General features: G+C 38.5%; 1 protein-coding gene across 24 annotated transcripts in view; it reads right to left on the bottom strand.

The window, feature by feature from the left end:
• The window catches only part of CAMK2D (calcium/calmodulin dependent protein kinase II delta), a 163,064-nt gene that overhangs the window by 54,428 nt on the left and 81,758 nt on the right, over window positions 1–26,878 (bottom strand). For 21 of the 24 annotated variants that reach the window (XM_075037900.1, XM_075038075.1, XM_075037893.1 and 18 more), the window contains exons 4-6: window positions 14,369–14,423; window positions 5,808–5,873; window positions 3,135–3,207 (exon numbers count right to left, since the gene is read on the bottom strand). In XM_075037900.1, the coding sequence (XP_074894001.1) occupies window positions 3,135–3,207; window positions 5,808–5,873; window positions 14,369–14,423 (194 nt within the window). Of the gene's footprint in view, window positions 1–1,973; window positions 2,016–3,134; window positions 3,208–5,807; window positions 5,874–14,368; window positions 14,424–26,878 lie in introns of those variants that run through there. The other 3 variants (XM_075038084.1, XM_075038094.1, XM_075038102.1) reach the window with 1 other exon arrangement.

Below are 26,878 nucleotides of genomic sequence, written 5' to 3'. Positions count from 1 at the left end.
CGCCAGGCCAGAACCATCTTCTACATGTCTTGAAGTTCTGGTCTTGGGCCTCGGAATCTTCTTTTCAGCACACAGAGTTCTGCTGGGATTTCACCAGTGTCTTTCACTTCACTCTGGTGTTTTGGATTTTTTTTTTTTTATTTTTTTTTTTTTTTACCACAAAGCAGTAACTGAAGAAGGATGGTTTTCTGCTTCCTGAAGTTTTCACTTTCAGAAATGAAACTGGGTACTACAGCTTGGCAGAAACATTTTTTCTCACACTGTTTTTCCAACTCATTCTGGATTTGCTACAGTAAGAACTCCACACATGGTCTGGAGCAGGGAACAGCTAGATTTAATGCATTTCCAAAGAAAAAAGTTATTTTGTGTGAATGTATTCAAAGTACTAAAAAAGCATTCCTTATACTGTCAGCTTGCATGGCTACAATCCTTTTTTTCAATTCCTTTTCATGCTGGAAGCATAGTACTGCATGTATGGTGAGGACAGGAACCACTGGAGCAGCTGGATGAATTTGACATCCCTTCATTTGAACTTGTCCCATGTTACCCAGCTGCCACGCAAGATTTATGGATTGGATAGAGACTTGTCAGTCTCCTGTTGTACAACCGTGACACAGGAAAATCCAGAGGCGCAAAACGGGTAGAGAATTTTGTGTATGTGTCTTTGAAATCCATCGTGCTCTCTGAGGTTCCAGAGCGTAACCCTTTATGTTCCTACAGGACAACAATAGAGACTTTGTAAATTCAGACAATGGCTATAACAGTTGTTTATTTGGGAGTGAAGGATAGCAAGAAAGATGACGGCATTCTGATTCCAACGTTATTACTAATGATAACCACCAGAAAACTCCTATCCTGGGAGGAAATTCCTGCTCCCTATAACTCACTCAGAAAGGAAAATAAAGAGACAAAGAAGCTGTGCCAGAAGGAATTAGCGTGTTTCACTGCCTTAGCCCACATGCCGTTTTTTCTCTGCCTTCGTAAAGAATCTGGTATTTCAGAGAGCGCACTTCCATTTGATTTGAAAATAAACAATCTTCTTTTACTTGAGGATCTTGAAGGCCAAGTGCCCAAATTAAGTCCTCTCCCTTATCCCCAAGGCTACTTTACTACCAGCTTTGAGACAGACTTGTCTCTCTGAGCTTCCCAGTAAAAGAAAATGATCTTTACTTGTTTACTTGTTTCTTTCCATGCTAACATGCTTTAAATGCAGAGAGCATTTCTGCAGCAGATGTCTCCAGCCATTTGGATATGTACACGGCTAAGAAAGAGGTAATGCTCTTCTCAACACAAGAGGTTTCTTTCTGAAGCTTCTATCCCAATGCTACCGTTTGTCTGGAAGGGACTCGACTCCTCATGTGGTCAGGGCGAGAACACTGTAGAAATTCCCACTTTCTAAAGAAGTTCTGTAGCCCAGCCATCATCTGGAGGAGAGAGAGGTCTTTGTGCCAGCAATCTCACAGCAGCTGGCCTTTCGTCACTAAGATGCGTGACATGCAAACGCTAGCGTGCTTCCCAGAAGCACTCCAAGTTATGCTGCTGAGAGATGGGAAGTTGCCCCCACACCCTGCCCCAAAAGCTCCGGGTGATGGAGAGGAAGATCACGTATTCAACGAATACACAAGATGCTTGAGAAGCAACTACTCTTCTCCCTGGTACTGGCAACAGGTGCCAGCAGACTCTGATGGCTGTCTTCGCAGCCCAGATCTGGACAGCTAGGTACTGGCAAACCTTTAGCAGATTTTTCTCCAGTGAATGCTAGCGGCTCGTTCTCGTGCATAGGTGAAGCGAAGTTAAAAACAAACAAAAAAAAAGAAAGGAAAAAAAAAGAGAAAACGGTTGACACTTCCCCTGCTGCAGGCTCTGTTTCGCTAGGGTTTGCTGCTCTCCGCTGCCGCATGGCGGAGGGCCGCCGGGGCGGAGGCAGGCAGCGGCCCCGGCTAGGGAGGGCTCGGCAGGGCAGCAGCACTCACCTTGAGGTCGCGATGGACAACGCCCATCTGATGGCAGTGTAGCACAGCCTCCAGGATCTGCTGAATGCAATGACTGCATGCAAACACCAGGGGCGCGTGTTAGTTCCAAGCGTGCACTCGCCGCCCGCACAGCCAGGCGCCGGGGCGGCGGCGCGGGGGGGGCGGCGGCGGCGGCGGGGCCGGGGCCGGGGCCGGGGCCGGGGCCGGGGCCGGGGCCGGGGCCGGGGCCGGGGCCGGGGCCGGGGCCGGGGCCGAGCGGGCGCCGCGCTCCCCGCTCCGCTCCGCGCCGCCCCGCGCCGCGCCGCCCCGCGCCGCTCAGAGCACGACGGCCTCAGGCACCGCCGCTGCGGGACCCCGCACGGTGGCAGCGGCAAGGGGCCAGCCTCGGAGACGTGCTTCGGGTCGGCTGCCTTTTTTTTGGAGGGGGGGTGTGTCAATTTAGGTTTTTGTTTTTTTTTTTTTTTCTTTTTTAAGGACAATTTGAAACAGGAAAATGGTCGGAAGAGCGTACGAATTTCGCCAATAATTCGTTGACGAGGTCACGTTAAATATTTGGCATCCTCTGCACTTTTTCCTCCTTTCCTTACCGAGAGTGCGCTCAGAGGCGTTTGAAATTGTAGCGGCCATTGAGGTAACAGAAAAAAAACCACTCCGAGCGAGGTGTTTTAGGTAAATTATTAACTTCTCGCGGTCCAATTGAGTTGGCAATTAGCATCACTTGCCTGAGGGTTCGTCATACTCTAATGCAGCAGTGTGCGACCGGTTGTTCTGCTACTGCAACCCAGGGTCTCAGAACAGAAGTGGCGTTTAAATCTGCAAGCTGACATACATCACAGCCAAAGTTCACCTCCATGTGCGTACACAGCGATACATGGACAGCCTTAATAGAATACCAGACACGTTCGACAGCACAGGGTAAAATCCAGCGCCTTGGAAGGAGACAGTTTTTTTGGCAACCATTCCCCCTTTTGCCATGATGTATATTAGGCCTGTAGACTTGCAAACTGGAAAGAGGCGTCATGCATTATTCGTTCGTCTAGTTGTTTTGAGGGTGAGTAGGATAGGCAAGGGAACATTGCAGACAACCCACCCTCTGCCCCTACCCAGCGGAAAAAAAACCCCAAAACTCTTATATCCAATTGATGGGCACCAGATACTGACCTTCAGGTCTCTGTGAACTATGCCATTTAGATGACAATGATTAACACTTTCTAGAATCTGCTGTATACAATGACTGCAAAGATACAAGGGCAGAATGGAAGGGAGAACATTTTAAAGGCACATAATCACATTAAATACAAAATAAAAAAAAACTTAAAAAAATTATAAAGAACAAAAACAATTTTACACCTCCTGACAAGTCTTGATTGCACATTGAACTGGAACAAAACAATGTTGAATATAGAGATATTTCCAGCTCTAACACATCCAAAAACCAAAGCAAAACAAACAAAAAAACCCAAAACAAAACCAAGAAAAACATTTAACATGGAACATACAACAACTATGAGACAGAATCATTAGATTGTATTTTCATTCAGCAGTATGGAAACTTCTTCCAGTTCCCAAAAACTGCTCTAGGAAAAATAAAGTGGAGGATATAAAAAAATTAGTGATATGGTTTGGTTTTTTAAAATTTTTACAGTGAAGTTAACATTACAACGAGTGCTGAAACAAGAAAATGCTCAGAAATGAAATGATAATACAGAAAACAAATGAAACAAAAAAAAAGTCAAAAGCTAAGGAAAAGCAAAACATTTCTCATTTTGAACCTAACGGTTTCTTAAAAACTACTTGTAGAATAAAGCCAAGTCATTCAAAAAGGTGGCATGCATTTTCATTTAAAGTATCATCAAGAACTAGTTTAGTTAGGAGTCGCTCATGAAATGAAAATCCACATTAAAAATGTAGACAAACGTTTTACTTTGGTGCTTCAAATAATTTAATTAGCACCTATTTTTCCATGCCCAGGTTTGCAAGTTTTGGCCAGCCTACGATGCCAAAAAGCACAACTATTTATCTTTTACAACACTGGAACTTTTTCAGGTGTTTTTCGGCACCACAAGAGTTTATAATTACTTTTTTTTAAAGATATCCTTGTGGCAGAAGTCAGTGACTGTAAGAAATCGGTAGTAGTCAAGGGCCAAGGATTTGATACTGCTCATCCAAAATATTTTGACTGTGGAATTCAGAAGGAATGGTCATAAATCAGTAACTGGAGCCCAAGCCTGAAAACCCTTTCTTATGCGAGTAGTTCACAACTCACTGAACTGGACTGCTTGTGTGAGTAAAGACTACTTGCGTGAGTAAGGGCTTGCAGGAGCAGACCAGTATTAACAGTCCTAGGATATGCATCTATAAAGTCCATTAACTACTTCTATAGGGATACACACACACATATGCACTATATATATATATATACACACACACGAATATATATATAAAAATATATAAAAACACAGAGATGCCTGATAACTAGGTACTTCACTTATTTGGTCAAGTTTATACTGAATATATAAAATGCATATATATATCCTATATATATATATGCACAGCCCCTTCCAATACATCATAATTCTAGAACAGAAAAGAGATTGTTGCAATTTTTCCTTTTAAATCACACGTATCTTAAAAACACACAATGACACCATATGCTGGCCTTTGGCATCAATATTAGAAATTTTGCCTGAATCACACAGCAGGCAAAAAAAACATTCAAAAATTTTTTAAACATAGCCCCTCTCCATCCACCCCACCTAAATTATTAATGTTGTTTTCTCTTCTACAGTGTTTTTTGCTACGTGTTGTTCCACATTTAAATGCTTAAAGTAATGATGTTTCCACCATTCCTACAGAAATTAGTAAGAGCAATAAACAGTGGAAGCTTCCTAATACTTAGAGTAACTTCTTGTTTGTTCATTATTATCCTACCACTGTTGTTAGGGTCACTTAGTGCTTTCCGTTCATCTGCCAATTAATTCCAAATGTAAAGGAATAACTGAAAATTATACGTACTAAATATGGACCAATGGTGGTGTGTGACTATGAGCACACAAAAATATGAGGATTCTTTAAATTTACTTTGAGTTAAATTTTCTGTAAAGAGTGTAGTGGTAGAACATATTTTCCTTAAAGTAATCGACCACAATATTTACGATTCATAATTATATGAGAATATTTAAGATTTATTATTATATGAGGGCAAACAGATTCTGAGATGGGAAAATGGCCCTGATACTTTATGTCAGCATGCAAATTATGATAATTGTCAACTTATTCTTCAAGTTTTTCAACAAGCACTTGCAGAAAATTGCTAGAGATTTCAAATTTGAGCTCAGACTATGAGATGCACAGTGTAATTGCTTATTGATAAAACACAACAAAATGTTTAAATATGAAAGGAAATTAGTACTTCTGGACTGAGAACAAAAATTATATTTAATGTAAAAGTCTTTCAAGACCATCATATATTTCAAACTTTGATCAGCAAATGTAAGAATCCCTAGATGAGATAGCTGAAATGTTATGTCCAGTTTGCAGAGGAGAAAACTGGGTAAGATTTTAACAACTTCACAAGTTTACAAAGATTTTAACAAATTGAGATCCAATTTCAGCCTTTTCAGACCCAGAGATGTCAAGACTTCATACTAGTTCACCACCACACAGTCGTGAGCTCAAAATGCCAAACTGTGCCCTTCCAAGTCTAAGAGAACTCTAGCAGAAATCCTAGAGTCTCACAGACAGTGCTAGTGAAACTGATGCCAAACACCATGAGATATTTAAGTAACTATCCTAGAATTATTAAAGGCCACATTAGAAAAACAAATTACTTACCTGGCATCTGCTTCACTATAATATTCTCTTGCAACTATATCTTCAAACAATTCACCTCCAGTGACTCTGTTAGAAAAAGCAAGGTGAGAAAGGAGATTTCAGAATTGAAAACGTGCATCTTAAATTAACTTGACAGGGAGAAGTCAGAGAGGAGTAACTGAAACATTTGTACAGAAATGCAAGAGGTCTTGACCAGCAAGGTGAAGGAACTAAAGTCACAGGTTTGTCCATCCAAATCATTACATGAATAAGAAGGATGTGGTGGAAGAGCAATCATAACTGGAAAATAAAAGCAAAGAGCAGCAGCTTAGTGGGCAAGATGCCATACATCAGTTAAGATATGTCAAGAATAAATAGTAAAACTGCAAGAATAAAGGGAACTGACCAGCAAGGAAAACTGTGGCTGAAATTCAGAACAGTTCAGGATAAATTGAGAACTGCAATGTAAGGCAGGTGTAAGAAAGGAGAATATAATAATGCTAAAAAGAGAAAAGGGACTTTAAGTGTAGGTCAAAACACAACAGAGGTGTACCCATGTGCCTGAGTGGCTTGCTTTTTGTGCTTTTGCTAGAAAGAGCATTACCGAGTTGGATGGAGAGTATCAGCAGAAGCAGAGTACCTTAATCAGTTTAATGGCAGATTTTTTTCCTAGAAAATTTTCAGCTTTGTTGAAAAAGTAGGAATAGTTTAGTGAAAGTGCCACTTAAAATAATTTAAGAGGCATTAATACTACAAGGGAAGAACTGTATGATCCAGAGGACCAGTAACAGAAGCAACTGTGTATGGTTGCACGCTTAGGATTTCACTGTACAACCAGTGGCTTAATAGTAGGAATTCGTTAAAAAGAAATAAAATCGTGTTGTTGTTTTTGTTGTAAGCCAAAGATGACAGTCCAGAATGAGTCACCAGCAGGATGCTGCCACAGTCTTGGAATGCATGTGAAATAGGATGACAGCAGTGACCTTAGATACAGCAGTAAAATCCCTCCTCGTACCATACACAGTTCTGGTCACTCACGTTCAGAAAAGGGAATTGAAACAGCAATATGAGCAGAAAACTGCTACTAGGCTATCCACTCACTCATCATATCTTCTCAGAGAAGCAAAGTCAGTTTAGCTTGGCAAAACAAAATTTAAGAGGGATGAAAATAAATACTGAGGACAAAGAGCATAAACTGCACTCTCCATAGAGGAGAGTTGTAAGGGACAATATTGGTACAATTAAGAAATAAGCATATTTACCTGTGAGTAAATATAGGGTTAAAATCAGGAGAAGTTTTCTAACAATCATAAAACTGGTGTAATTAAACAGTTTTTAGTAAAGTAACTGAGACAGGTGCTCTATTTTTAAGATGAAGACTGATGAGCTTTTAAATAGAATTGTAAAACTCAGCTGCCCATGTCAACAAGAGAGTGGACTCAAAACAGGAAGACCTTCCCTGTATCGTCACATTTCTCTTTTATGGAATACAGTGGCATACTTTCACAGCTACATGCAAATCTCATATATCCAGGTGCTGTTTTGAACAGTTGAAAACAGATGCAAGCCTTGAAAATGCACACAATGTGGAGTACCCACGTGAGCGCAAAGCCTAACCAGAGCACCTAAACACAGCCTCAAAGGACAGGAAGGATGCACAAGTTAGTCCAACTCCAGCTTTCCAAAACCCTGATCCTATTGATAGGCCAACATAAGTAATTCCTAGATGGGAGATCAATGTTCATATTTCATTACTGTTTATAAGTGTAGTGAACTTTCATATAGCACATTATATTCTCAATAAATTCCCAAATGTAAAAGCCAGAGTGGGCTACAAGGTGCTTAAAGATGAAGATGCTTAAAAATCTATACTGCAATGAATACAATCATTATTGAATACAATTAAGTTTAATAGGATTAAAAAATTAAAAATGAGGATACTTCGAATCTTCAGAACCATAACATTCATTTGCAAATTGCTGTACTAACAGTTCGTTGTAGATCCCAGATATTCAGTCACAGAAGATGACGACAGAAATGACGTGCTCAACCAGCAGTATAGCTCCTTTCTCCAAGGAGGCCAGTTAAAAACTTTATTTTCATGTTTCCATTTACATTTGGGCTACATCTTCCTTCTTCTGAGTTTACACCTTACTGACTTTCCGAAGTAATCACTTTCAAGTAACAGAATGCTATTATGTACAAAAGTCTGCAAGAAAATGTGGAGGAGGTAAAATAGCTGGTTGCCTGATTTGTACTCTCTCTCTCTTTTTGTTTTTGTCTTCTACCTTCCAGAAACTGGCTTTGGTTGCTGTTACACAAAATGTTTGATTGATGCATATTTTGACAGTCTTTGATACCTCCTTTTTGCATATATGTTTGTCTACAACGGTTCTGGTAAAGAGGAATAATTCTGCCTTTGTGATGAATGAAAAAAACAAAGCATCCTTTGATCTTATTCTTCCCTAAAACACTCATTTTTTATCCAAGCCAAAAAAGAAGAGAAAAAGCTTTAGTCATCAAAGTGCGTTTCAGTGGGAGAGAACACCAAGCTGATGCTTGTTCTTCTTAAGCACAGAGAAAAGATGGGGATATGCATTCTTATTCGCTGACACTAAACATTTGCTTGGCATTCATAACCATTGTTAAACGATGAAAAAATAAAACCAAGAACAGAGCAGGTGAATTTCACTGACAACTGAATGAGTAGTCAAGAATTCCCACGCTCTGTCACTCTGAAGGATACATTAGGAATAATCCTCAGAAGACAGATAAATGGCCATAATGAAGGAGGGTAGCGCAGGGGACTAAGACAGGCCAGAACTCACTTGCATCTCCTGAGCCTCTGACTCTTGAGAAAATTGCTATAGCGGTGTTAGTGGCCTTTGCTCACTAAGCATACATGGGCAATGTGCCCTTGCAGCAAAAAAGGTCAACTGCACAGCCAGCAGGTTGAAGAAAGCAATTCTTCCCTTGCATTTGGTACCCGTGAGATCACACCTGGAGTACTGCGTCCCCATTTGGGCTTCCCAGTATGTGAATGACACCAACATAATGAACTGTGTCTAACGGAGGGCCACCAAGACCGTTAGAGTTGGAGGCACGTGGAGAGACTGGGATAATTGAGTTTGGTCACCGTTACGACAGGAAGATTCAGGGGAGATCCCATTGCTGTCTACAACTCTCTAATGGGTGGATACACAGAGACAGCATGAAAGGCAACAGACAAGCTGAAACACCAGAAATACCAAATATAAGGATTTTTCCTTTCCTTATTGTTATTATAATTATTCACTATGCACTTGTTGCTCAAAGAAGTTGTGGAATTTTTATCCTTGAAGATGTTCCAACCTTGACAAATATCTGAGCATCTTGATTCAATTGGACCTTGTTCAAGAAGGGGGTTAGACCAGATAACCTCTAGGGATCCTTACCAACCTACATTATTCACTGATTTTATAAATAAAGAAGAGAGCAGTTACCAATAAACATTTTATGCTCTATACAGTTTCTAATACCAAAGTGGCTACAAAGCATTCTACTCCTTATTAGATGTCACTTTGCTAGGTGGATTTTCTCCCCCCTGTATCTTCAATTATGAAACACGATGGCTAGGGAAGGACCCAAGATACCTATCATGAATACAAACTACACACATAGAAGGGGTCCTTAGTTATGAGGTTCTCCTTGGCTAGTGAAGGCCATGACCTGAAACAAAAGTGTGATGTACTCTTTGGAGATTGCATGGCTCTGTGCTACTGCTCTGTTACCAGTAAGGGCACCGAATAGCCTTACATGGAGAGGTGTGCTGAAATCAGAACTCTTGGAGGTTTTGCCGATCAACAGAAATACTTTTAGGCTGATCTCGGAAATCAAATTACAGAAGGAAATTAAAATAGAGGACTTACTTATAGTTTGACTGCTGCTTCTGTTAAATGTTTAGGGTTTTTTTCCCCTATGCTGAAACAATGAAAAACTGATACATCGTACCATTCGGGTGGGGTGGGAATCATACACAGATTCTAGTCTGTGTACTTAAGTTAGAAGGCAACTACCAGCATAGTTAGAACTACAAATATATCCAGGTAGGCTATATCCAATGTAAGTGAAGACTGTAAAGCAGAGGGTAAAAAGTAAAAAAACCCACAACTTTGGGCCGTCACTATAAAGCTACATGAACAGCTGCCAAGCTGCTTTCTCCCCACAAGATTAAAATGGGAAGTAAATGGAACTCAATGCCTTTCTGATACAGATACGTTGTCGACTTCAGTGACGTCTTATTTCGTGACAGGACATTCATTACATGAGCTCTAGTAACTTTCAGGGTACAAATTAAAAGCCACTAGTTCTCACAAATTATTATTAATCTTTCGTAATTTTCTGAAGAGCATACTGAAATGACAAATAAAGCACATGGGTTTGATTAAACAAAAGAAGTACAAGCAGCATGTAGAAACACCAAGGCCCTCTGCACCAGGTATGTCTTTCAGAAAAACCGCAGAGAGAGGGGCAAGCAGAAGGATTCCATGTACAAAGGATGCTACTTCTATTTACCTCTCAGAAGAGGTACCGTTAGAAGCAGTTTTCAACTGCTTCTTTCAACTGACTTTCTATACTCACTAAAACAAATTACTGCATTTCTTTACAGTGTTAAATGCCACATTTTTTTGTTGCAAACATTCGTAACACCACATACAAAAATACGCAACTTCATGTACCACATTTGACCGATTAAAGAATTTACAAATATAAGAAGGTATTTAAAAGGAACTCCCAAATTAGCAAAAGTAGCTAAAAAAGCCTCTGCTGATGATCACATTGGTGTTGTTTCCTCCCAGCTTCTATTTCTTAATTCTTAAACTGCTTTCACAATGAAGGTGAGAGGAAGCAATCTTACAAAATTACAGTGGCCATATACTTTTTACATTTATCCGTGACCTTTCTACTTCCAAAAAGAAAGGTTCGGGCACTTACCCTAGGCAAACATTGTTCTGCAATTAGGCTTTTTTTTTTTTTGTATTTTTGTTTCTTCTACACAGTACAGTCCCTCCACTTGGGATTCAACAGCGACACCAGGGTTCTAAATGTACCAATTGTTGCATCTCATCCAGTGCATTAAAATGGGAGACGCTGAAAAAAGAGAATCTCATTGACTTGCACAACAGAGTCTTCAAGTGCTACAGCTGTTTCCATTCAGATACAGCAATTAATACTGACAGAATTCATTGGATTTGAACTCATCTAGCATCATTAACGCTGAAGACAACCTCATTCGTGCTTAGCAACTGAAACGGGCTGATAGGGACACGCAAATCCTAACTACAGTTGCCTTAACCAATAAGGGAAGAGGAGCAAGAAACTTCATGAAGCCCATTCCTGATCTTACTATGCAGATCTTATTAATCCGCAAATCACTTCACTATAACTAGTGAGAGAAACATAAAAGGAGCAAGTCCTTTGCTTGGGAGAAGTATCACAGAAGGCTACCTTTGTTTATTTTCTAAAATAAGTAGAAGCCATATTGGTAGATCAGTAAGATGCCTCTGTTCCTTGGCAGTGACGTCAACGAGACTACTTTGCCTAGTCAATTGCAAAACTACCACCATATTCCAGAATGACATCACCATGCATATATTTCAGAGATGAGGAGTCAGCAACCAAAGATAAATTTTGTGTGTGGATGCATGTGTGTGTATGATATGTCAATACTTCAGTGCATCTATTTCTCTTATATGCAGGGCTTCTTACAGGAACACCCTGATATCGCATTTTGTCAGAAAGCACATATTTCATTGTTCAATGTCCAGTTTCCACATGGATTTTAAAAGACTTCCACTAGACACTAGAACTCCTCACCCAGATGCATGCCTGTCACAGAGCACGTTAATCACTTTTTTCCACAAAATAAAAGCACAGCTATCACTGAGGTATACAAGCAAAGCAACAGGCTTCTCCTTCGATTTGCAGGCATCTCTATGACATTAATTCAAAAGAGATTATTAGAAATTCAAAATAGCAGGTGACAATGATTGGGTTTTTTCTATTCACAGAAAAAGCACTCTTCCTCTTCACGTTCTGATGTGGGATGCAGTCTAAAAGAAATTTCTAAAAAAACAGTCGTACTGAATCCCACACAGTCTGAAAGAAATCATTAAGATAATGACATAATGGTATGCGTGGGTGGAGTGACAGTGTTACACCACAGTCAGGCTCCTGTTGAATAAAAATTAATTAAATAAATAAAAGCATGTACTTGGCCTTCATATTAAAGAAGTCCATATGGTACCTTTTTTTGTGGCAAGTCTTTTATGTACATTTAAACAAGGCACTAACCCACATATTTTTAACTGCAGTAAAAGATGAAGTTTCACTAATAAGTAGTATTAGTGAGCATTAAAGCAGTAATTTCTTAGTCTGAATTAAAAATGAACTGTGAACAGCCATCCTTACAAATTAGGCAAAAGTTCTTCAAGAATGCAACATGATGCTTTTCCAAAGACAATTAACAGTCAGTACAGTCACTACTTCTACCAGTTAGACGTTTTCTTTTTTGCAAAATAAGTCGTTTTGACAAAAAACCCAAACCACATGATCAAAACATAAAAAGCTGTGTGTGTATATATATGTGTGTACATATATACATATATATATATATATATGTTGAAGCCCTCTTTTTTTGAAGAGGATGAAAAACAAAACCATGTGGACCGTTCTAGATGAACAGCATACATTTGAGTCTGTTCCTATGTTTCTCCTGAATGGGACTGACAGGGAAACAGAGGAAGTTCCTGCCAGTGCAGAATGCTTCCTGCAGAATCTAGCTTTCTGCCAAGACAGTATCTTTGGGTTAGGTATTGATTTTTGTTGCAGAACACAGACTTCTATTTGTTCTGTTATTATCAAGATACAGATAGTGGTATCTACAACTTTGAAGTTGTTCAAATGCCTTCTAGTTCACATTACAATCATAATCCCTTGAGATATGTCTGGCATTATGTATTCAATTTAAGGCAGAAGTGGACTAACTGCAATTACAGTAGGGCATAGTTTCTAATAGTACAGTAGAACAACAAAGAAATAAAATTGCCACCAGTGTATAGAGGGGATACTGTCCCTAGAACTAAGAATTCTACATGCGCTTCTTGGAAATATTCAGGATGAAGAAGGTTTTTCCAATTCCACATAGAAAGATTTTCTTTGTAGCCCTTAAAAAAAAAAAAAAGAGCGAAACAAAACGCAGTGCATGTCAGAGAACAAGTATGCATGTCGTTTCCTAGAGCTATTTCCAAGTCAACAGTCAGAGCACTTACCTGGGATATATACAAATCAGATACAAGTTCCTATTAAGCCCAGTTAGGATTTGAGTACTGAATCCTGAATGCCTTCACTGCAGACAGGCTATTTAATATTTTTGTATTGCTAGTCTGAAATCTAGTCTTGAAGAAGTCTTCACAGATTTCTTGAAAAAAAATTAAGTCCAAAAATAAAGCAGAATGTAACCTGAACATGAAAGCACGCAACTGATTGTGAAGATCCAGGTTCTAACTTATGTATGCTGAATGCAAATATTTCTGTCTGTATGCTTAGAAATGAGCTATTTCACAGTTCTAGGGGAAATAATGTATTCTCCTCCTAATCAGCAAAACCATGTTGGGCCTAAGAAAGCTCTTGGGGGCAAGGGTTGGGGGGTGTTGCTTGTCAAAACCATCAACTGCCCTGGAAAAATCTTCAGTTGAAATAGGTAATTTTACTTAAATAAGTCAGTTCTGCAAGGCAATTCCTAATAACTCATGTTTGCCCATACCCAGAACCAAAAGCAGTAACTTTTAAAGTGAGCAGAAAAGTTTGACTGTCCCAGGGAAGAATAAATATCATCAGTGTCTCTTTTTAAGTTAAGAGTCTGAGACACATCGTTCATGTTGCCACCATCCCTTCTTCCACTAAACAGCCTATCTAGAAGAAACAGCTCCACATACGCACAGTCACTACATGAAGAGCTCACAGGACTGAAATTCCTGAAGCAAAATGGGAAATAAGTAGAAAACTTCCTTTCTATATGCTGGGCATTTTACATTCTGAATGGTGTCAGAATGAAACACTCTAAGTATCAGTAAGATATGAATCAGGAGTAAAATACCGAAACATTCTTTCCCTCTAGAAAAGTCAGGCTTACCCTGCAATCCAGCAATGTAGTTCTTCTGTAGAGAAACTATTCTTCCGTATGTTTTTTTTTTTTAATGTTTCCGTTACAGACAATTGGCTTGGAGTAAATTATTTTTTTCCGAGTCATACTTTTCATGCAACTTTTACTTACATACCTATATTTTACATTAAAATCCATTTCAACCGTGGCCCTACTTATTCAAAGTTCTTAATATGGAATTCTTACAGTGACACTTACAAATCAGTTCTTGCACATGCAAATGACCAAATACATTACTGTCCTTCCAGCTCTGTTTACATCTGTTTGTCCAACTCACTGCACCAGAACCATGCATTTATCTTGTGAGCTTGTATTTGCATCTTAAAACTTTGAATACCACATCCCCAACATGCTAAACATACGCAAAACACATACTTACAAGTCAAAGACTAAGTAATGGAATCCTTCTTCTGATATGCTGTCATGAAGCCGCACTATAGAAAGGGGGGAAAAAAAGATAAACACCAGTCATCTTTTTCATGTCTTTAATGTCTGTCTTTTTTATTTTGGGGGAGAAGGGAGGCTTATAATTCTACTGTAGAGCTGGTATTGCATCTGTGTGTGTTCTCATCTGGTGGGGGTGTGTGTTTTTTTTTCTTTACCCTCAGAATCATCTTTTTCATAAGGTGAGATAAAACTATGCCACAGAAGAACGCTGCAGTCTTTTCCTACCACCTCCTGCATGTATGGGCACATACACACACACTGCACCTTGCCTTTGCCCTTCATGCTGAATTGTGACTGAACAAGTACTAAAAGCACAGTCAGACTTCATCTTAATATACTGTATTAATATGATTCAACTACTTTTTTCCTAGGCAGAACCTCTGCTCAATCCTTTAAATAGTATACACAGGAGTCCCCAGTCACTGGACTTTTATTATCTTAAACCAGTATTCTTAATGTGATACACAACTATTTTCTCAGCAGTATTACATCTTAAAAGTTTTAAACAAGATGAGGAAAAAAAAGAAGCCACAATTAATCATAGATTTCAGCAGAATAACAAACTTTAAGGGCTATGTTAAGAAATTCCATCATCAGACAATAGATGCTGATTCTGAAAGAGAAAGCATCATTGCAAACAAAAAGCATTTGACTATACTAAAATAAATGGGGTCAAAAAGGGAGTAAGCTATATTCCGGCTCAGATTTCTATTACATATATATCTATTTCCCTCTAATCTTCTGACCTGCCATCCACTTCAACCACATGAATGGTGAAGAGCCGCAAAGTGATAAATCTACTGGCAGATTGATGCCCACCAATCTACACTGAATTTCCACAGTGGCAGCCAAGACCACCGCTGAGAGACTAAAGCGACGGGACTGGAAGTAGCCACCCCCTTGCTGCGGGTGCTCAGCCAGACCTACAGACAGCAAGGGTGGGCAGGAAGAGAAAAGGAGCGAGCACTTGGGGGTGTGACAGCTCGGCAAGGTAACTGCCTCTCATTAAATCACCGTGAAGGGCCATTTCTGGAAAGATGTAAGGTGCATGAAAGGACCTGCCAGAAGCAAAAGGATGTGATGTCTAGAACATAGTCATTAGCTTTTCCAGTGCTTGTCACAGCCGACAAACTTACAGCATCCTAAAGATTAAAACCCCACGTCATGTTTACATACACCTATGTATCCATATCTAAAGTTCTCCCTGAAAAAGCACTAGTCAGCTGCAGAACCTTCACTTTGAATTTTAAGAATTCAAATCACATCATGGTAGAACTATGAATTAAGTCCTGTGGTTTTTCTTAATTACTTTAAATGTAATGGCAATTTCCAAAGCTAATTTTCCCACAACATGTAAAGCTTTGTCAGTAGTTTGATCCAAATCATTATCACTTACAGAACCAAATAAAAAATAGCAGGGTACCCTAAAACTGCTTCGTGTTCAAAACTGAGCTGATGAAGAAAGTGTAAAAGAAAAGGATTTTCAGATTTCCCTAGATGGTAGCTTTATGTATTTATCATTTTTTATACAATACATGACATTTAAAAAAAAAAAAGATCAAATAAACATGACTTTTTTACTTAATAATATTTAGCCCAGAGAAACATCTTGTGTTTACACAGTAGTGAAGAGAAAACCAGCTCTTGGCTGACTCACTGCCCAGAGCTTGTGATGATTCAGAAGAGCCAAGTAGGTCTAAATCAGAATTTGTGGTTTTGGCTAGTTCTACATTCTAGATTTGCCTTAAGTTTTTACAAAGTGCAAGCCTTGAGCATAAAAGACAAAGGTAATATATTGCTGCCACCCTCCCCCAACCAAAACCAACTTACTTTCTGGTTGCATTACTTTGAGTTGAGATTTCAATACCCCCAAACGTCTGGTCTTTAAAGCAAATCACATGTGAGATGAGACACCAGGTACTAGCCTAGAACAGTACCCTGAAATTTCTAGTTCAGAACAGAGACCCCCTAAAACATCTGGCTTTTGAGTACACTACTTCATACAGTAGCATCAAAGATACTACTCGTGAATGAGTGCACAGAAATGGAATTTAGTACAGACCCTTGGGTATGTCACAGAGATGCAACATAACCCTAAAATAGTAAATTTTGGAGTGCAGCTAGTATGTTTTGCATATACCTCTCAAAAAAAGTTTTAAAAACTTTTAAAGATTTAATACATAGCAAATTGTACCTTTTGATAGAAACTGCCTGTTCCTGAAATAGATTCATAGCAACTCAAAGCATGGTTCTTCTGTGCAGACTCTCTAAATTCAAAGCAGCATTCCTCTCCTTGCTGCTTGCTAACAGGATTCGATTCAAACAGGCAGAAGCCTTCATATTCCATTTCCCATATCATGTACGGATATTGAGAATTACCAAATACTTCTGGTGAGGCAGAATATTTGCTGCCAACTGCTTTCAAAGAGCTCTGAAGCATGTAAAACAAGCCAGATTTTTGAAACATCTTTAGTGAATTGAAACAAAGTATTAAATCTTAAAATTTAGAAATTAAATCCACCTTTAAAGTATTACTTTGGTATTAAAACCAGACAGTCTTGGCTTAAGCTTGTGGCTACAGAACAGTCAACAGCCTATATTCATACGCATACTTACTCTGTTTTCGTGGTTCACTCCTACTGCTCCAGAGTGGATTTGCTAGCAACCAGTTGAAGCAAAGGACTGTATTTTTAATTACCGCTGTATTTTTCAAACACAGAATGACTTGCTTATACGCATTTATGAGAAAGTCATCTCCTAGGTAAGAATGAAGTCAGCATGAACCTACAGTCATTAAGGCACAGTTTTAAAACTGTGACCCTGAAGCGACAAAGTCATAGGAGAAGAATAACCAAAGGCATTTCATTGCCTTTGGTTCAAGGCAATACAAAACCCCTCTCTTGCTCTTTTTTTTTTTTTTTTCCTTTTTTTTTAAATAATCATGTCTACCACTTGTACTGCTAGGAATATCCATATTTAAGCCTATAAATACTTCATATTTATACAGACTGAAACAGACACACTATTACCGCTATTACATACAGATACCAGAAGCTCCATACAGAACAGTAGCATATTCCTACTATGTCAGAGAAGATAAATACCTTACTCAACACCACACAGCGTATCAAAACTAGAGCCAAGAGTACAAGTTCTATATTGGATAGAGGCATCTGTCATATTCCTGTCACTAAGCAGACCGGCCCAGCACCACGTGAAGGGGCTTCTGGAGCTTCGCTGCCTGCCTGAAACGGGAGGTGCTCTTGCTTTGTCACATCCTTTTCTAGAAGAGGGCTTCTTTGTTCAGTGTCACTGCAGAACCATAGCTCCCTTCTGACTAGAAAAGGACTGCTATTTGAGATGATGGATGACGTTTTTTCTCAGCCTGGTGAGGCTATGTCGTTACTAGCCAAACTCTAGTCTCACATGTCCATGGGGATATCTTCTTCAAGGATCATGTTCTTTCTTTTTCTTTCTTCCCAAATGTCTGAATCATAGAAGTGAGATGGGATAAATCTTTCTCTGAATCAGGATCACATGCCCCAGATTGTCTCTGAAAAGGAAAACAGGCTGAGGCAGCCAGCAAAGATCAAAACTGCCTTTTGGCAAGTGCTTATGTTTGCTTCTTCGGTCAGTTCAGATACAGTTTTATGTCAGTAAAACCCAAATGGTGAAAATCCCAAATAAGCATGGGCGAAGGAGAAGAATCTGTGGAGAAGACAAGACAGCCTGACAATCCGGAGTAAAGGGTGCATGACAGCACAGAGGCAAGTCCAGCATAGGCCAGACTTTGCTACTGCATTCTGCCTGCAACTCGGCTTTTCACTGAGAAAGACAAGGGATGTCATGATGACAATTTAAGAGGCTATTCACAAAGTTTAAGAGGTGATTCACTACAAAAAGTACTCGTGTATTCAATGCAGATATATATATAGTTCTTTACACACACGTATCAGGCAGGATTCAGGCACGACAAACCAAAAGGCAGCAATTACAAAGATTATTCATCCAATATAAGAACTCCCATCAGTAACTCACACTGCAATTCCTATTCCTCCAGAGACATGAAAAGCATTCATGAGTAGAAACAGTTCCATTTATCTTTTTTTAAAAGATTACAGTTAGACCTAATCATTATTAATTGGAGTTGTTTCATGAGTGCTGTCAGGAACAAACACGTTATATGGCAGAAAGGACACGAATAATTTTTTGCTCTCCTGTCTGCTGTGGCACTACGGTCATCTCCTCCAGTGGGTTACAGAGAAGGTGTTTAACATCCTTTGACAATAAAGTTGTTGCTCTTCAGAAAACCACTCGAAATGCCTGATAGGAATCCAGAGAGCACACAGCTCTTTCTTTTGGAAAAATACTATAAGCCCACAAAAGATAAGGAATATTCCTTTGGCTTCAGCACCGATTTTCATCTGAAATACTTTCCAATTACCACTCTGGATAGTCATTATAATAATTTAAGGGAGAACTCCTATTGGCTTTATTAGCTTTGTATTTAGCCATTAGTGTGAGCAAGTTCCAATCAGATAGAAAAGTAAAATCATCTCCTTTATTTGACTTTTTGTGCTGAACTATAGTATTTTGTGTCCATTTTACAGAAAACAGCTTGATATAACGGCCAAGCAACCTTATTATCTCCTTTCTGAATTTCTGCCTTTAAAGAAAAAAATAAAATCAAAATAATAGTATTCCACATACTTTCAATGAAATTTTTCCAGGTAATTCAAATTCCAGGTAATTCCAGCTAATTCAAATTCTTCCAGGTAAGGAGACAAGTCAAGCAGTAGAAAAAATCAGATAAAAATTCTTCAGGATAAAGATATCTAATCTTATCTAAAACTATTGCCTAAAAAAATTATTTTTGTGAAACTGCTGAAGTGGTAATTTTGAATAAATTTGGTATCTGATTTAGTTCACATTACAAAGACAAAATATTTGAGAAGACTGAACTTCAAATAGAAGTTACAGTCCATGGTCAGTACAGCAGCTGCACAAATGTGCATGGAGGTGTCAAACTGCCAGAGTGCCACTCATTAGGGAAGACTCTTTCCACGCAACCCCATTCATCGTGTTTATTAATGGAGCATGGAAAGAGATAATGTAGTCAATGGTAATGTAGTTAAAGACACTCATTTGCCCTTTGGTGCTAAAGATTAAGATCTATGGACTCCAGGAAGAGTTAATCCTGTAACTGTGAAGCTAGATGTCTCGAATTAGTGCACTTTTAGGAAGTTACAGGGGTCATTCGTCAGCAGTGCAGGTTTAAAATGGGTCTGAAAGTCACAAAAGCTTATGTCGTATTTGCTGAAATATGCAAATCATTTCTACAAGTTCCTGCCTTCCTGCAAGAAGAGTGAAAACGGGACAGATGTGCCTTTCCTCCTTGTTCACTTCCAAAAGTGTACTGGAGTATTTACGCAGATCTTACACAGATCACTCTTATTAGAAAAAAAACTTTAAAAAATGAACTTCATTACTTAATGGAAGGAACTTGATGGAATGACTTAATTTAATCTTGGGTTTTCTATGAATTGGTATCTGCCTGCCACCGGGTATGGGATAAGCTGTTGCATTTGAAAATAATGAGGTAGAACAAAACCTGAAAAAACTCAGTCACTGAAAAGGTATAACCAGATATGTTTTCTGGTAATATTTGAACCACTCAATTTTCTATTTCAAAACACTTGTCTATAAGTATTTTCTGCTCTCTCATCTCTGACAAAGAATGCCTTGTGCTCAGCAAAACCGCTTGGCTGAGAAGCAGAAGATCTGCAGTGGCTTAGCACTGTCAGATCTTCCTGCAAAGTCACCCTTTGTCATCTTGTCCTGTTCTACTAAATAAACTACGGTGACGAGGGAAGGAAAATAAACCTACTGCTAGAACTTCATCAGAAACTCACATGAATGCCAGTGCAGAAGTCATTACAGCAGTGCCAAGAACTGAGACCAAAGTCAAAATTCATCCTATAGCTTTTAGTCTAGATCCCAAGCTAAACATGATAAACACAAAACTGCATATGGGAGCAGAGCTGTGGATACAAAAGCTTGCAAACCACTGCTCAGGAGTGCTGCTGTTTGTGCTGATCAGACATCTGCTCCCTTCAAAAAAAGCCCCAAACATCTTCACCGTAACCTCGTTCTCTATACCTCAATGCTCCACATTTTTCTATCACTGTCACTACTTCCTCTCTTTTGATGCATGGTATAAATAATCTCTGCTGAGCAACCAAACTCCCTAAATCAGTGGTGCGTAACACAGGCAGCTCCTACTTTGTGCAGCTTACATGCTTCTTTGAAAACAACCAATTACAAATATCAGTCAGACCTAGTAAGAAAGCTGGCTAAACATTCGAGTACTCGGCACTGCATCTGTGCTACCATTAACAGACCAATGCCCAGCGTCTAAGTCAGGTAGCTGACAGCTGATACATGACCACAGAAGAGACCACGCAGACATAGCCCCTGTATGGAGTGAAACAGAGCTGGCAGCTGTGTGAAGCAGAGGTCCTCTGTCATCTGCTGAGCCACAGAAGTGAGGGATGCCCAAGTCACAGAGCAGCAGTTGGCTCTTGCCAGGGGTGATGAGCAATGCTCCTCAGGGTGCAGGGTAGTGTCCTTTTCCCCCCGCTCACATTTTAGGAGCTCAGAGTCAGAAATCTAGGCAGTACTGTTAAAGCTGAGATTGCTCCTTACGCTTATTCTTCCTTATACACCATGAAAGCCTGGGGCCCTCTATAATAAAGCTGCTCAGTTACAGTAGAAAGAACTTTGCAAATATTAATAAGAGCCATTACCTAACAATCTGAAATATTTAGAGGCTAATCTGGTAAGATTAGTACAGTAGCAATGCTCAAGGGCAGCTGATTTCTGAAAGACATTTAACATAGAGTAATGCTTTGTGTATCTAAGAAAATAATCCTCCCCCATGCTGTTAAATACACAAGCAGTATACTGTAATACTTACTATCATTAAATGACTTTATGCAAGTCAGCAGTGCTATGTATGCTATTAACAGGTCTATATTCAGCAACAGTGAATCAAAACTATATAGCTTCCAAATTAATTCAAAAGATAAACAACTTTTTATTAGAGTGCGAATTCACGGTTATTTAGGGTCAACAACTTGAGAAAAAAATCCTATTAATCTGCATCTGTACTGGTATAATGAAAAATGACGGAAAAATAATTAGGCAATTTCATATTTGGAAAGACTACATTTGTCCCCAAGGCACTGTAACAGTAAGTGTTAACTAGGATGAACAAAATGCCATATATGCTAAAAATACTCATTTGTGACCAAAACCCTCCCCCATCAAGGCCCTCACACAATAAACCTCTGTATTCTGATTAAATGCCAGGAATATTCACTGCCTTCATTAAAAAACCTCAAGTCTAATGCATGCTTGTAAGTCAGTTTGCTGAACTGTTAACCTTGGTAAAAGGTTCTTGCTACACAGAAAATAAAAAATTACTTGCCAAAGTAGACAGAAGACCAAATTTTGAAGTGAGACTAAGTAAATCCAGGTACTGAAGTCAAAGCAGATGGCCTCAAATCACCAACTGTTTTGTCATGATTAGACTCTTGCTTCATTCCTGCTGGATGAAGACTGACAGTTTAAACAGGTCATCAATACATGTTGTTGGAAATGTCAGGAAGAGAGGAAAAAGAAAGAGTGTTTTAGAAAAAGTATGTTTTGTGATCAGAAGAGACTCATTGAGCTACTAAACACCCTAAAAAAACCCAAGCAGCTTCTCAAGTCTTTAACAGTGATCTGTAAGCACAGACAGACCCGCAGGTCTAGCTTGTACATGTGCTTCAGGCACTAAGTGCTAACAAACTAAACTTAGAAGAGAAAACCCAATTCAGCCTAAACATCAGAAATCTAGCTGCTAAAAATAAAACATCCCAAATAAAATTAACTAATTAAAAGAAATGTAAACAGGTATTCCAAAACATATCGTTCTGCATTAGCAGTCTCCAGGGAGAGAAGCTGTAATAACTCTGACACTTTTTTCTTTAACCAACAGATTTTTGTTGCTTTTCAGTGCACCGTAACGCAGGTATGTGTGCACACAAGCACAGAAGAGTACTGTGGAATTATATCCTATATCCTTGAAGTTAAAAGGAACAGCTCGAGTTACATGCCTTTAACTATTCATATATGAAAATAGTAAAATTGTATATAGTTTTTTAAAGAAAGAACAGAGTACTAAAATGTACACCTGTATCTTTATGTCTTCATTTAATATATAATCACATTATTTACTGGAAATCCTGTATTTCAGGTTGAGCTAATTCCTCTTTGCAATTAAAGCCCTGATTTTGTAAGTTTAACAAGATTTTTTACAACACAACAAAAAGCCTTACAAATGTCATCAGATTAAGCCTTAGGAGGATAGCTGCATGGATTAAAAGAAAGTCTGACACAAATTTTTGCTAAGAGCAAACTGATGTCTCAGCTGCCAGTGTTGATGCTTTAAGCGCTAACATTTTTTAACCATTTTAGCATTCATGAGAACATGTAAGAAGAGGGATAATGACAATTCAGAGTGTTAACTAATAAAAGAAAAAGCTGTAACATAGAGATGTTATATTAATTAAAATTAACAGGTTTGGAAAATCACACAGCATACTTTAATGGAGGGAATGTAATTTGCTTAATTTTTCTAAGAGAAGGGCCTAGTTATCATGTTAAAGCAAGTCTTCTTCATAGACCAGCGATGACAAAATTGCCACAATGGTTGGGCAGCTCATTGATTGCCAAGATTCATTATGAAATGATGCACAGAGTTTTAGCAATTCAAGAAACTGAAATGATGGAAAAGATCAAATGTAAAACTGAATGAAATCTGCTCAACGCACAGAATCTAACATCCTAATTAGACAAGCAAAAGAGTCTATTAATCCCTGCTGGAACAATACAGTTCTGTATCTTTTTGATAGATACTTCTGCCAAATGTAAATGTGGTAGAAGAAAGCTTTCAGCTAGATTCTGAATGCATCACAAGAAAATAAAACCTCAGACAGAATTGCCCTATTGTCAAAATGAGGCTATGTCTCTTTTAATATTTACAGTGATGGCCAACACTGAAAACAGATCTATATAAATAATATGTAGGACTTACATGTCTACAGAATTGGATCTTGGGGGTTGTAATCATTGGGCAGGACACAGCCTCCCTTCTTGGCTTTCCTCTCTTAGAACACATTAAACAGAAATATAAACAATTTATATAATGACAACTCAGAGAAGTATGTTTGTTTATTTTTTAAATGCTCACCTTTCATGATGAGAAGGCCCCAAGGTATTTAAAGGCATCAGCTTATGAAAACGAAGTCACTACTTTAAATATTTTAAACAAAAAGGAAAGCAGAAAATTGTAATTCTGTGGCACGACAAGAAGGACCACAGAAAAGAAATGCCGCCTCCTCCACTAGAACCTCTCATAAAGGACCAAAGCATGCACCAAGCAGCTTTAGACAATGTTGTCAAAGCAATTAGCACTGTATTTAAGGCACCTTTAGTAACAATCACTTTTAGAAAACCTAGGCCAAATTCTTTCAGTCAGTATCAGCAACTACTATAGCTAAATTTCCTAAAACTTTTCATTTTTAGCTTTTTTTTTTTACCCAACTGTAAAAGCTTATTCATTAGTTTATCAGAGTAGACCATAAAGTAAAACCAAAAGGGGATGACTGTGTATTCAAGGTAACTTAGTAAAATTCTTCATTTGAAAGTTGATTTGAACTGTGATAGCTTATAAAAGTAAGAAAAGATAAAATATGATCTTTACTGATATTCATGTTAGATATTGAATTTTTTTAATAACTGAGCAATAATCCAATTCTAGTATGCAATTTTAATTCAGAGACCACTCCTATATAACTATCCTAACAAAGAGTATTTGTAATTAATCTGAACTATTGATTTGACAAAGGGCAATACTGAAAATGTAGTATTTATATACACAGTCATTGGTTTTTGGTCTCTCAATGCTTTAGGAGAACAAGGGCCTTAAAGTTTTAAAACAGGTCATCCTGGCAGCTGGACATAACTAAAGCATGGAGCTATTCTCCCCAAGATTATGGTTCAGATCATTATACTGTATCTACTTTGTAACACTATGGAAATGCAGCAGGGTTGAAGAATCAGCTCTATAGTCTGATAAATATATTAAATGCACTGTAAATGGCAATCTTGCTGTTAAAAATTACATGCCAATTTACCCTAACCGAATTACTGAAGCTACAACAAACATTATGCACGCCTATCTCTGAAGGCTGACTGAAAACTTGACATTCCTGCCAACTTCTTACCCCCAAGATGCACAGAATTTTTCATTTTACTAATAACATTAAAAAATAATTTTCAGTCTACAAAAATAAATAAATAAAAAAAATCCCAAACCATACCCCAATACTGATTTAAAATACATTCATTTTGTTGAAGGAAGTATTTTCAGATTTTTGGCAAAAGAGGCATTTTCTGTCTAAAGCAGTTATATTATGGAGAAAAAAAATGAAACAGAAAAATTTTCTTGAATGCATTTAGAAAAGTATCCTAGTCACTTTGGTGGAATACGATGAATAAACTTTGGTAAAGAAGATGTTTGTAAATGAACTACATTTGTGAGGAATTTAATAAACAATCATGTAACGTCACAGATAGCAAGCTGGTCTTTTGCTATTTAATGGAATGCAAACCTTAATTATTAAGAATTTCATTTCCCCCCAGCTGTGATAAAAATGGCCACAGAAAGTATTCTGCTTCATTGCACCAAGGCACTTAACCACTTTAAGAACCTGACCAGAACAAAAATCTGTAACAAATATGCTTATACAAATAAAGAAACACATGTAAACATTTGAATAAGTCCTTTCCGTATGGACTGCATCTGCTTTAAAAAAAAAAAAGAAAAAAAAAGAAGAAGAAATTCTGCATGCAAACTTGTTTTTCCTGTTATACTTTCATATTCTAGTATTCCAGCAGGTTCCACAGCTAACAGAAGCTTCAGACAATTTGCAACATCCCTCTATCACCCCCATCCCTTTCACAGTTACGCAAGGCTGTAGCTCTGCAGTGAGCCAAAGGAGATGACAACTTGGATGTTCATGTCTTTGAAAACCCCCTGAAGTAACTCAAAAGAACATATATATACAATTGCAGTTTGACCCATTATCTTCATAAAAATGGTTTCTCCTCTGATTTCTGTATAAAACAGCTCACGACGACCGGGAGGTCAATAAGCCTATTCAATAATCTTCCACAGTAGCTTCTAACATAAGTGATAATTGTGCAAACAGATATGTGTTTTTATATCACATTATTCATCCTAGACATAAAAAACTGCTCCACAAACTGGCTCTTTAAAGTAAATAAGGAAGACTAATTATCCCTATGGAAACAAATCCCTGACACTTGTCATCAAGGAATCCCAACTGATTTCATTTCCAGCTATAACAAAGAACCAGAAACATATTTCCATGAGGCTAAACTTTGGAAACTTCCCATTTCCTATAATACTTCTGAAACAAGAACAGGCTTTTGGAGAGAAAAACGTAACAAAATGAATTTTACTGCTAAAACATTACTGTGTTAGGGGACAGAAAACACAAGTGCACTGGAATTGCCTCATTCAACTCCCAGTGACATCCCACTGCCAACTGTAGAGTGTGAACCACGGGAAAAAACCTCTCTGTAGGCTGCTGATCTGGGGAAGCTGGACTCCGAGCTTCATTTCCCTCAGCCAAGAAGCCGGTCCCTGAGTCCAGCATGAAGCATCCCTTTCCAGCATCCAGGAAATGTCAGAGCAAATGCTCTGTAACGGACCCATTTCCAGGGGGGGGAGAAAGGAAAACCCTGCAGGACTTGTCACCTGACATCCACGTGAAACTGCTCCCCAACCACTCTCTGAAATGAAAACACGCTGGGATTCCTCTCCCCGTCAGTCAAGGCAAGTCTTTGAGATGAGGAAGCAACAGACAAGCCACGTAACACTTCGAATAGGAAGGCTGTGTGTCTTGGGAATCCTTGGGAACAAATGACTTTTGAGATTTAACAAGTTAAGCAGGTAACAGCATAACGTGCGAGGAATGCTCCTTTTTCTCTTGACTGTTGTGGGGATGGGGGTACAAAGTACTTCCTAAACTCTGGCCTTAAATATATGTTAATATGTTAGACACTGTGCATAAAATAGGTTGAAAGTAGTTTTTCAGTATATAGAGATAGATGTCAAAATTATCACTATTGTCATGTTGATCTCCTGAAAATACGTAAGTTCAGAAAAAGCTGCTACTCTGCTTTGTTTTTTTCATAAAAATTAACACTTAAGACCTTGTAAACAGTAACTACAAAGTTCATTTTACCTCAAGCTGGAATAAATAATCTTTAAAACGGAAACTTTAATATTCTTCTTATTACAAAATAT

The sequence above is a fragment of the Buteo buteo genome, chromosome 1 (genome assembly GCF_964188355.1).
Source record: "Buteo buteo chromosome 1, bButBut1.hap1.1, whole genome shotgun sequence".
In the NCBI taxonomy this organism is placed as follows: domain Eukaryota; kingdom Metazoa; phylum Chordata; class Aves; order Accipitriformes; family Accipitridae; genus Buteo; species Buteo buteo.
The sequence above is the reverse complement of the archived record's forward strand: the minus strand, read 5'-3'. Positions and strand labels throughout refer to the sequence as shown.